We start from the raw sequence: 12,826 nt of genomic DNA, 5'->3' as shown, positions 1-12,826 counted from the left end.
CTAAGTACTGCATAGTGAAATTCAGAGCAATAGTGAGACTCAGTACTCCAAGACTTTATAACTCAAAGACAAATTATAAAAACAAGATATTATAATTTAAAGACAGTAATGCACAGATGGGGATTGGAGATACAGACAGATTAAGCAACTTGCCCAAGGTCATGCCAGACACATGTGCCAGAGCAGAAAATTGAACTGGGATCTCTGGAGCACCAGCACAGCTTCCTACCCATGTAGGAGAACATTGCTGCTCCTCTTTGATTTCACTAGATGTCATATTTCATAAACTAATAAATAAGTTCAAAAATGTAAACATTGCATGCCAGTACTGGAAGGATTTCCTTTCATCCCTCCCTCTTCGGAGGACCTTCGTTAACAAAAACTCTACACAAACACCTGATTTGTCTGCGTGTGGTACAATTACAGCATTGCACAGAATAATTTCAGCCAAAAGGTCTTTTGCAGTCATCCAGTCCAACCTCTCATTCAAAGCAGGACAAACTAGAGCAGATGCCCCAAGGCCTCATCTGCTCAAACACTGAATATCTTCAAGGATGGAGATGGAAATCACAATACCTCTTTGGGCTCCTGCACCAGTGTTCAATCACTCAGGTTGAAAAAGTCTTTCCACGTATGAAATGAGAATTTCCCCAGTTCCAACTTGGGTCTGCCACCTCCCATACTGCCCCCATGCACACAAGTCTACCTGTTTTCTCTATTCCCACACATTAAGTAGCTGCAGACAGCCCTGGGATCTCATCAAGCCTTCTTTCTTCTACACTTTACTTACTGGACAAGCCAGACTTGCTCCAGTATAGCTGTACCATTCCTTTACAGACAGCCTGAAATTAGATATCATGCTCCAGATGCAGTCTCACAGCCACCAAAAAGAAGGCTATAAGGCACTTCACACTTTTTTTTTTTTTTAAGATAGAGCATGGAAATAATTTTCTTTAATCAGTTATTGTATTTTTATGTATGTTAACTACACAAACCCTGCAGCCTTCAGTTTACAAAACAACACAGCAACATTGTTTTGGCACACCACTTGCTGTTGCAAGGGTCTCAGCACATGCAGGCACACTGGGCCCCAAGAGCAACTATGCGCCCATAAAGGACACTGGAAAGGGACATTTCACATGTCTTTCTCTCTAGCTGACAAAAAGGATAGCCAGATCAGCCTGAGTGATGTAACATGCTCAAAATATATCAGTGATAGCAGGATGACACAAGACTCCATGTTGCTGGACACACATACATCAGCAGACACATATAGGAATTTCAGTCCTAAAACCTGTCACTCAGTGTATTGCTAACAGTGAAAAATATTTAATTTACGACTGGGATAGGAGATCTCTTCAATGCAACACAAACAGTGGCAGCAGTGTTACTAAATAAATTCAAGCCCCCAGACAGCTGATCCAGGATAAGGGGAGAAGTGATACTGCATTTAAATACAGTGGCTTTCTCTCCTGGTTTACAACTGAAATGAACTCCCTGTCAGAAGGTGTTTGCTCTCTGTTTATTTTAACAAGAACAAAGTCACAGCCTAAGCTTTGCTTATTTATATTTGCTGGCACCTGTGAAGATTTACCAATAAAAATTTCGTATTAATTAGTTCTGCAGAAGTGCTGTCAACATTTCTTTTAGGTTTCCCCTGAAGGTATAGTCCCTATGGAGCAGCACAATCAGTCCACTCTGCGCCAGGCATCCATCCTGATATGGAAGGCATCTGCTTGGCATGGAGATATTTGGGCCTTTAGTGATCACACAACTAAACAGTGCAGGATACCTGGTTATGGCAAAACAAGCTGTTCTCCACCCTGTTGTCCAGATGGGACAAACCAGGCAGGTGTCAGAAGCAAGCATGGCTCCGTATGCAACTGCTCACCCGTGCAAGTTCGGAGCTAGCTTCCTGCCAAGTCTCCGAAACTTGACAACAGGGTCCGCTTCCCAGAGAGGGAAGAAAAAAAAAACCGAGCAGCCAAAGTTCTAGAAAAAAATATATATTTTACGTATAAAACAGAGATATACAATGGGAATATTATATATGTATCTATAACCCCAGAAACCCTAAATAGCTTCCCAAAGGGAAGAGGGGGAAGGGAGAAGGGAAACAGGATAAAATAGGATGAAAAGGGACAAAACCAAAACAGATCTACACAATCTAAAAACCCAGTAACCAGCAAACTGAAGAGTTGGCAAGAGCTCACCACTTCCCTTGAGAAAAGCGGGACGGCTGGATGCGGCCCAGCACTCTCCCCTCACACGTGGCCGATAACAGCAGTCACTGTAGGCCTCAGCTCCAGATAAGCCAGACCAAGACAGGGACCACCGTTCTTCAACCTCGCCAGAAAGGAAGAGAGCGAGCTCTCTTATCTACACCTTATTTATACCCCAGGTTACATAAAGGAATAGCATGGAATACTTCCTTGGTCACTTTCCTAGTTCCTTCCTGGTTACAAGCTGGTCTCCAGGAAGGCCTAGACTGAAACTATCACATCACCTTCATCCTGAGAGGTTGCTGCATATCTGAACTCAAGCAGGGAACTCTCATCCCACTGGGACAGCAGCACAAACAAGCTGCCATGGGAGCAGCTTCTCCACAGGTGAGATTCAGCCAGCAGCACTGCAAAGAAGCAGGTCCAAAGACCACATTCCCTCCTCCGGCTGAAGCCAATAATGGCCCAGTCTACATCTCCCAGAGCTTGGCAAAATTCCCATTCCAGAGCTACCACCGCATCACGGGCACACACACACATATATAAAAATACATAAAACCCACAAGTTGCTTCCAGTTTCTTGGCCATATATTGCACAACAGCAGCAGACAGCTTTTCAAAAAGACATAGCTGTATGCTCTATCCTTTTCAAACACAAAGTTACTCTAGATGCCAATGGCACTTTTATACCAACTCTGAAAGTAGAGCAATGGAGCCCTGGTTCCATTTATGGTTACATTTAAACCCATACCAGTGATTCCTTACACACCTGCAAGAGCTACATCAAAGTGCAGGTATCGCATCACACGCAAGAGATGACTTGGCCAGTTGCATGAGAGGTGTGTGAGCACAGGCCAGATAACACTCTCACCCACGACAGGCCCAGCACACAGCCACCATGCACCTGCAAAAATTTGTATTTTGGGCACTGAATAGACCTGCCACAAGTCATAGAATCATTGAGGTTGGAAAGGATCTCTAAGATCATCCAGTCTGACCATTAACCCAGCACTGCCAAGCCCACCACTTCCAAAAGGCAGCCTGGAACATTTCTCTGACCTCCACAGGCACTTCCCAATCTTTCTTCCACACCAATCCCCCAACACACAAGCAGCTGTGGCATTGCTACATCCCACTACCATCAGATAGGATGGGGAGCCTGTGGCTGAGTCCAGGGGACTTCTACCCGTGGGTTCCCACTGTTGTGCAGCCCTCCCTCAAATTCACAGCAGATGAGTCCCTCAGCTATGCTTTGGCCTCAGAGAGCCTCTCTAATAAAAATACCAGCCGCCTCCTCCTCCTCCCTCAACATGGAAGCCTCTCTGAGACCTCCCACAAATGAAAGGGGAGCAAGAGGGGCTTTTTTGGTATTCTGTCACAAAGCCAAACAGATGTTTGTAAAAATCCAAACTGGTTATACAACTGTTTTAAACTCAAGCAGCTGTGCACAGTGAGCAACTGCATCGGGGGACAAGACCACTGCTCTCTAACATGTAGGGACTAGAGTTTAATAAACCAAACTTCCCATGAGTTATTCAAGCTCTCTCATTCCAATTTAGTGTTTATGGCAGAGGAAACTGCTGAAAAAAGAAAAGTGAAGTGGCTTTTCCAGCTTCATGGTGAAAATCTGCATCCAGACGGGGACTAGGACCAGACCTCCCTCCTGCCAGACCCATGGTAATTACAGCACCCAATTTCCACCATGCAGCTTATCTGGGAAGACGGCAGGAATAGACAAGAGATGCTAATATAGCAGCCCTCACACAAAAGTTACTTTATGCTGTGCTTGGCCCTCACTCCAGGATCAATTATACAACCAAATCACTGCAACAACTTTAATGCAACAACATGAACTGAGAGCAGAAGAGACTGAAGTAGTCTCTTTTTATAGGTATTTTTAAAAATGGAAAATTAATCCTAATTTCTGACAGTGCTTTTATTATATTTTTATTTATGAACAAAAATATCAACTAAAAGAACTTCTAAAATACTCATATTTTAGAAATATGCCTGTCTGCTCCAGCTAAAAAGCAAGAGACTTGGGTAAACTAGTGGAAATACTTCAACTAAATTATACAGTACAGTTTTACAATCCTATAAAATACCAATTTTTTGCAAGGCAAAACTATTTGTCATAGAGTATTTGCATTTTAGTCATATAAAAGATTGACTGTCTGCATGAGTACTATCATGTTGCTTCCTGAAACCACAGCAAAACCTCTTTTGTTGTTTGGGTTTTTTTTCTTTTTTTTTTTTAATACTTCAGAAGAATGCATGGCAATTGAAAAACTGTTTTTACTCATGTTGCTAGCACAGGAGTCTGTAACAGCTGGGTAATTCTGTGCTTCTGATTCATGATGCAGTATACGAAAAGGCACCAGAAAAATCAAATTAGTTTTATAATCTCTGTACAGTCAACACAATTGTGATTAATGTATTATCTAAAAGTCGGAGCAAGAGCGTTGTGAAAAACTGTCACAGCACTCTGCTTTTTCAAACTTGAAGAAAGAAAAGTTTTACATATCTGAAGAATTCCAAGTAAAACAGGAACACGTTACTGGGCAGAAGTGACTGACCAGACTCAGAGCTCTGTCACGTTCAGACAAGCATTTTAAGTGTCTGCAGTCTAAAGCTTCATTATTTTTTGCAGAACAATCTGGCAATGGAGGTAACCCGATTCCCTGGGAATCAAATGTTACTTAAAGACAGGTTTCACCTGTCACGGATAAAACATATTCTGAGCAACAAAGTGTCAGGCTATATAGACATCAGAGGAGAGGGCGATCTGTCCTTCACGGTAACGGGGAATAAAGGAAATTTTCTGCTTTCATTGAGTTTTGAATTTTATTTATTTTTTGTAACTTTGAGGGGAAATATTCTAATGCATTGGCAGCTACAGCAACCTTGTGCAATGAAACTGAAAAAAAATGATGAAATAATCTTCAAGCAACTGCTACAAGAGTTCCTGCAAGCTTTAGGATCTCCCTTCCCTAGGTCTCTCCCCATCACGATGGGGCAGAGTTACCCTCACAGCCATCAGTAAGACATTGTCAACCCACCTTTCACAGACAGCAAAACAAGAATGTGACTTTTACCAGAGAAATTTAAAAATTAAGATACTCTTATGGACTTGTTCCAGGCCAACACCCAAGCAAGGTGGTATATTTACCCCACAAGCTGCCCACTGTACCTCTCCCTCCTTCTCACAGCTGTGCCTGGGAGTCAGTATTTGGAGCAGCATTGGAAAAGATGGCCCAACTCTGGCTGGACTTATACAGGTGGAAAGCAGGAGTAATTTAAGATCTTCAGAAAGGTTCAATGTCCGTGGCAAGTTCAGAAGGGGCAGATTAAAGCTGAGGAGGGCACTTGAAGGTGACCTTACTGTCACACAACCAGAAGTAGCACATTCAGCTCCTTTCTGAGCATTCAACTAAGCAGATGCTTTATGTTTGCAGGGCAGAACATTCCAGGGGACCTGGGAGGTCTCTGCCTGTACCCGAGGCAGTCAGAGCCTAACCCTGCTGCTGCTGCAGCAGCTGCACAGCACACAGAGAGCAGGCTGTGCTTCCACCAGGAGACACCACTGCAGGACAGGACACCTCGCTGAGGGCAACTCTCTGCAGGGGCTTTTCCTACTGCTCCTCCGAGCAGGAGCAACACGTGCAAATACCATCTTGGAAGCTACCTGTGGGACAGCAAGCAATCCCGTTTGGAGGGAACGCATGCCCTGTCACAGAGGTTTGGCAGAGCCAGCAGGGCCAACTGTGCCAGAGCAGCCTACTGTTTGACATTACTCCCTCTGTGAGGCTACCTGCCTGCTACACACACACAGAAACACCCTGTGGGGCAAAGAAAGAAACCCAATTTAGAGACATATGTGTTCAGCAGGGCCCTGGGCAGCAAACTGAAATTAAAGCTGTTTTCTCCAAGGAAGCCTGTGGATTTCCACAGAATTGAGATGTCTACTTCCCTGGTCTTCCCCTGAAATTCCCAGTCAGTACTTCCAGCTGAATGCTGGAAGCAAATACAAAATTTCTCCTTATGCCAGTGACATCTGCCAATCACCCTCCCACTTACCCTGCTCCTCAATTCCACAGTCCCGCAAGACAAGTGACAGGAACACACAAGCTGCTGCCAGGAGACCTAAACTGCAGCACTGGCCCCAGTCACACAGTGCTGAGACTACTGCAGACAGCAGGGTCAGGATATCACTCAGACCATCAGCTCTCTGAGGCTGGGGCAATCCTTTTATCCTGCTTTCTCTTGCCATACTGTGCCTAATGCAATTTGATGCTGCAATAAAAATAGATGATACTCAACTCCTGTCCCCAGCCCAGTGGGCAGTGGTGGGTAGGGCACAGAGCCTGTGCTCAGCTGCTGCTCGTGGGCAGGTGCTCCAGGGCCTCTGTTTTCAGTTATCTTTGTTGTGACCTATGAGGTAAATAAAATCTCTGCCTTTAAATCCACATTTTTGACAACCAAGTTAGCAGTTTCCTCCATGCCTTTGGCTAAGTCAAAGCACACTTAATTATTGAAATCACCCAGAGGAATATATATTTATCCAGTCCCCTCAATGTGAGACAATTGTACTGAAAGCAATAGAACTTTAAACCAACTGTTTCACGGTCGCTGCCAAAAACCACACATCTACCAAACCCATCCAGTGAACCCAGAGATTGACTGACATGTGTTCTTAAACAAAACAGGGCACTTACAGGGCAAAACAGGAAAAGGAGAGATGAGGTGAGCTCTGCAGTTTCACACAGTGGTGCTGGTGGGTGTTTCCAGATATAAATCCATGCAAATTTTTTGAAAAAGAAATATCAGGCTTTTGCTTCACCAACAAAAGAAGCTGTTGACATAGTTTTGTCAGACACAGCTGATAAGGATAATTATGTGGTGAGAGCTTAGTCATCCACATCACAGTGACAGAAAGGCAGATTCTCCTAAAAATAATGTCAACACCACAAAACTCTCAGGATCTCAGCACAAAGCCTTCCAGATCCCTGCCATGCTCCAGTGGGCGCGGGAATGTGAGGGCGCCAGGATGAACCGCTAGAGGGAGCCCATTTTTCTCCATAAATCCAATTTCCATAATTGTTCCGTACGCACACATTGTGCGGTCACAAATCAACACAGCATCACAAAGTGTAAAGTATGCAAATTTCTATGTATATTTTAAGTCAAACAGAAACAGAGATATATAGTTCAGGCATGGCCTCCTCTGACATTCACACCAAAACACTTGCCATATGGAGGAAAAGGCACAATTCCCTGTGTTTTGCCTCATCAGAAATAGCACTCTAAACCCAGCAGGCTACAAAGGCCATTACAATTTGTCCCTAACAAATTCATTTGCATAAATGGGTTGATATTTCATCTGAGAGTTCACCATGGAGCAGCTAACCTTGAGAAATCCCTCTGCCTTGAGTAACTACAAACCAAATGTAACAATCACCTCAAAAAGCGCTGGATCAACAGTGTGTCCCTTTTCAATGAAGGGTAAAGATCTTTCCTGGGGAGTGGTGGAGCCCTAGATTTTATGTTTCATACCACAGATGCAGGTTTGCCCCACTTTGCAATTTCCAGCAGCTGAAATGCCCTCAAGATGGGGTTCCATCACCCCCTTCATACTCCCAAAGCCTCATCAAGTCCCATCCTATCACCAGACCTGTTCTCTACTTAGATAACACTTCTCCAAATGGCTCCAACACATACACTTGCCAAGGTTTTCATTACAAAAGTTAATTATACAGCCTAAAGGACTAAATTATTAAAAAATTGTTCTGATTCCTTCCAGCTAAAGAGCCAGGGAAGGATCCATGTGAGATGTGTGACTAGATGGCCAGCAGTATAGCCTGGCAAAGTCCACCTGGCTTTTTTCTGTACCCTCCTCTTCTTTCACTGCATTGCACCCATTGCCTGTGTCAACAAGCTGAACTTAGTAGCAAGCCAAGTCTAGGAAGGATTAATCTCAGGAATAAACAAACCAAAGCAGAAGTCCAGCCCAAACAGTGAGCAAAGGCCAAGCACATCCACATCAAATCACAACTCTCAAGTCTTCTCCAGTCCATGGAAGAACTATCTCTGCTGGGGAGCAGTCACCCATTCAACATCAGTAATCCCAAGACACCCTCCATCAAGTCAGAGAAAGCTGGATATCCTCCCCAAAACACAATATTTCCTGGTGTAGGGTCACTCTCTTCTATCACAAACGCCACTGTGAACCTAAGATGACCAGCCCTTACCACAGGCACTAAGAAGCACACCTAGAGGAGACATCTCTCTCCCTCAGTCACCAGAGCAGGAGACCAGCAATGAGGTGATGGTGTCTGGGTAGCAAGAATAGCAGACAATAAGAACGGAGGCTTGCCACCTCCAGAAGACTCGACAGGAAAGAGAATAACTGGAAGTTGTCAAACTGGTTTCCCACATTTTGTAGCAATCACAGAAAGGGGGTGTGGGTCATCCAGCCAGAGAGCAGGAACATTCTCCAACACACAGGAAAACTTTGCTAAAGTTTGTACATCTTACGGAAGCAAGTGTTGTAACTTTCCCAAACTCAAGGAGCAGGGAACTTTCCCTCAAGTGCCAGAAACTTTCTTCTAGGCAGATCTTCACCCAAGTCTCTGGTGCATGTCTGTCTGTCAGGATTGCTAACACGAGCAGACGCTGCTTTCATGTTTGGGAGTTTTGCCACTGACTTCAAAGTACTGAGATATAACACCTTGTGTATTCCCTAAACACACTTAATAACAGCACCTGACACATTTAAAGTCTTAGACACGTTAAAGGCATCGCACAACATTAGCAAAAAACCAGGAAACCCTGTCTAGGTGGTTCATGAGAAATCTGGTAAACCAAGAGTCTATCCCTGAATCAGATGCTTATCTATTAGCCAGCTAATAACTGTGTGACGGCTTCTTCAACTCATCCATACAGCCAGAAGCAGGGACAACCTTCTGGTGAGCTGTGGAGACTTTCGATTATTCATAATCCTCTTAAATCATAACAAAGAATACAGATTAGAAGGTGTAAAGCATGCAATAAGTGTTCTAAAACCAACACAAACACAGCCATGCCAGCCTGAGTCAGAGCCTGCATCATGGGAGCTCACTGAACTCCTTTTGCAGTCATGGTCTGGGGATGCAGGCAGTGCACGGTTTGGCTCCTGGTGCCAGGTTGGTGTGACAGCCACACACCAAGCAGCGCCTGGAGCCAGTTCAAAGCAGACAGGAGCAAGGTCAGCCGAGTGTGGCAGCACTGCTTTGGGGGCAAGGCCGTGGGGCTAAGACATGAGTGTTCCCCTTTGCTTCAGGGCAAGCAATGGAAAGAAGGAACAGCTAAGTCACTTTGGAGAAGGAGAAAGTGAAGGGCTTTTGTATCCAGAGAGCTCAGAAATAAGGTAAAAACATGGTTCATGGGGTAGCTCTTGGGCCTCTCTGACAACGGAGAGAGCCACCAACAGGAAACCTCTGCACAGGTCCAACTGGAGACAACACTGAACTGACTTCATCAGCATCTCTTAGCTTAGCCAAAGTTGTTTTATCACAGAATCATCAAGGTTGGAGGAGACCTTCAACATCATCTAGTCCAATCATCAACCCAGCACCACCATAACCCCCTCTTATCCGTATCCCGAAGTACCACATCCAGACGCCTCTTGAACGCTTCCAAAGATGGTGATTCCACCACCTCCCCGGACAACTTATTCCAATGCCTGACTACTCTCTCAGTGAAATTATTTTCCTAGTATCCAATCTGAACCTCCCCTGGTGCAACTTAAGACCATTTCCTCTCGTCCTTTCACTTGAGATATGTCAGAAGATACCCACCCCAACCTCACCTGTGTCCATGTGTTTGCATTCACAGGTGTCAGCCAGGCATAACCTGACAAGGCTCCATGCAGACAACAACCCCCACAGTCATCAAGCTGAAGTAATGCCATTGAAACCAACTTGAATCAATGACTATTTGGACAAAATGTGGAATTATAAACTGTACAATTTTGCACTTGTTACACATGGGTATACTGCAGGAGGGTGTTGAGACTCTTCTTTTTGGAGACAGCAAAACTGGCACCAACCTCTTCACCAACTTGCACAACTGCTAAGAAGTGCAGACAATAGACAACACTACTTTATCAGGACATTTCTGAGGTTGGTATCTACGTACACTGATGTTTTAACTGCACTGGGTAAGTACTACAGCAACAGAAAAGCGCATCCCTGACTACATATCAGTCAGGAGGAACGCACAGTAATTACCAATGACAATCATTCAGTCTCTTAGCTGTTTTAAATACCTGGCTAATAGTATCAGCAGCAGGTTTATGTGTGGATCCTTCTTCCCCCAAGCACTTCTTCATATTACTTCCCATGCGGTATTCCTCAAGTTTTCATAGCATTTATCTACAGAGTTTCCCTGCTTACAGTAACAGCCGGAGATGCCCAGTTGCATACCTGCAATTTTAACTGCTGTTGCTTGAGACTGCCAGTGTATATGCTCACAGCAACAAACAGCAGGAAACAAAACTCTTAGATCCTAGAAATCTGTGTCCTGTCACTTTTTGAACCTTAACAATCTGCAGACACAAGATGTTTCGCTCTCTGCTAACCTGTGATATGCGATACTTGTAAGGATATGGGATACTTGTAACCACAGCTCCCAGGAGCCTCAGTGACTGCCCCGTAGTACTATCCCTGTGTACAACGCTGCAGCCACTTCCACCAGTGTTTGTAAACATTTTGTCTTCCAAGAATTTTCCACTTGAAACAGGACTGCTAATGTATTCACGTTTGTCATAATTAGATGCAAATTTATAAAAAGCCACTTTCTTGCCCAACTGAATTACTATTCTATTAATAGCAATGTTCAAATTATTTTGAAACTCCCCACTCTTTAAACTTCAAGGAGTGCTCATTTTACTTTGGAAATTTACTCTCACTTGTAACTTGACAAAGAAAGTATTAATTTGTTCAAATTTATGAGACATGTATATGCTTCAGCCTTTTTCATTCATAGGTCAGATAACAAATTGGTTTCTCTGAAAAACTACCCAATGAAATATTCAACATAAGGCATTCTGTAAGCTTAGATGTGCACTACAAACTGCTGTTTTACTGGGGTGTCCCTGTAGGTTGGCTCTGGCACGTACGCCTGCATGTTTTATGCTTTGTCTGAAGGAGGAAGCTCCCACAAGTGAGGAGAAAGCTCTCTGATATGGGTCACAAGTTGGTGTATCAAAACTTAGACGAGAATTTTAAAAAAAAACTACAATACATCAGCATATTTTCCCAAGCTTTCAGGAAAAAAAAAGAAAAAAAAAGAAAAAAAACCACCACAAACCCAACATAAACCAGACCTTGAATATTCTTTGCTATTTCATTGGTTTCTGCAAAGAGGAGGAAATCAAGATTTGTCCAAAGCCAGACCGAAGGCAAGAAGACACACTGAGGTATGTTGCACGATTTTCCTCTGTCATTTTAGTCCTACTTCGTTATTATCAAGTGACAAATACCATTTATACGTTTGTTCCCTATCCAGAAGAAGATTAAAAGAAATCAATTCCTCTCTCATAACCTTGTGGCATTTTCCAGCTCCGACACCAAAACCCATTCCAGTCTGATTATCCCCATTTCTGAACCAAAACCCTGAAACCGTTTCAATTGTACTCAAAACAGAAGCAACGAGACAATGAGAAAAAAAGAGAGAACGACCACTGAACACTTGGTGCGACCACCCCCTCTCACAGCTCCGCTCGCATCACCAGCACCGGGAAGAGACCTTCCAGCCCGGGGGTGCTGCAAGAGGCGAGGGGAGCCCGTCCCTCGGGAAACCTCTCGGGTCCGACTTCTCGCCGCCCACGACCCGAGACAAACTCCAGCGGCGGGCGGGAGCGCACCCCCGCCCCGCGGCACCCCGAGCCGTGCGGGGATCCCCCCGTGGGCTGCCCCGGCCGGGGGCACGGCGCCTTCGGCCGACCCCCGCACACTCCTCCGCGGCACTCACCGGAGATCTCGGCCTGGGGCACGCCGCTGAGGCTGAAGCCCTTGGCCCCATACAGCTGCCGGACTTCGGCGCAGCTCCTCGCCTTGCTGCCGCTGTCACCGCGAGCCGGGGCGGAGGCGACACACAGCAGCCAAAATCCCCACGGAAAGACACGCATCCTTCTCCGCTGGCCCCGCCACCTGCCGTGCGAAGGGCAAAGCCAAGGTCCCGCGGCGGGGAGGCGGCCGGGGGGGCGCAGGGTGCGGCCCCCTCCGCGGGCAGCCCCGGCGGGACGGCGGGCGAGGGCGGCGGGCGGGGGAGCTCCGGCTGCCCGCGGCGTGCGGGGAAGGCGCCGGCGAGTTCAGCCCGGACGCCGCCGCGGCTCGGGCGGAGGGGACAGAGATCCAAGTTCGGCCGCGCCGCTTCAAAGCCCCGGAGCGTGAGCGCGCAGAGGGCTTTTGTTCTTAGCGCGGCTGCATCCCCGGGCAGTCCCGCCGCGATGCTGCGGCGCCGCCGGGCCGGGCGGAGCGCGGCGGGGCGGGGCGCGGGGCGGGCTGCGGGGCTGCACCCGCGGCGGGGACAAAAGCCCTCTGCGCGCTCACGCTGCGGGGCTT

General features: G+C 46.0%; 1 protein-coding gene across 1 annotated transcript in view; it reads right to left on the bottom strand.

Moving 5' to 3' along the window:
- GPC1 (glypican 1) overlaps positions 1–12,504 on the bottom strand; it is a 201,345-nt gene extending 188,841 nt beyond the window's left edge. Inside the window, exon 1 of the mRNA XM_027686135.1 lies at positions 12,234–12,504. Within this exon, the coding sequence (XP_027541936.1) occupies positions 12,234–12,390 (157 nt within the window). The 5' untranslated portion in view covers positions 12,391–12,504. The remainder of the gene's footprint in view (positions 1–12,233) is intronic.
- Positions 12,505–12,826: the final 322 nt, after the last annotated feature.

This window comes from Neopelma chrysocephalum, unplaced genomic scaffold (assembly GCF_003984885.1).
Source record: "Neopelma chrysocephalum unplaced genomic scaffold, ASM398488v2 Primary Assembly neopelma1_70, whole genome shotgun sequence".
Taxonomy (NCBI): domain Eukaryota; kingdom Metazoa; phylum Chordata; class Aves; order Passeriformes; family Pipridae; genus Neopelma; species Neopelma chrysocephalum.
Note: the sequence above shows the minus strand (reverse complement) of the source record. Positions and strands in the feature narration are given on the sequence as shown.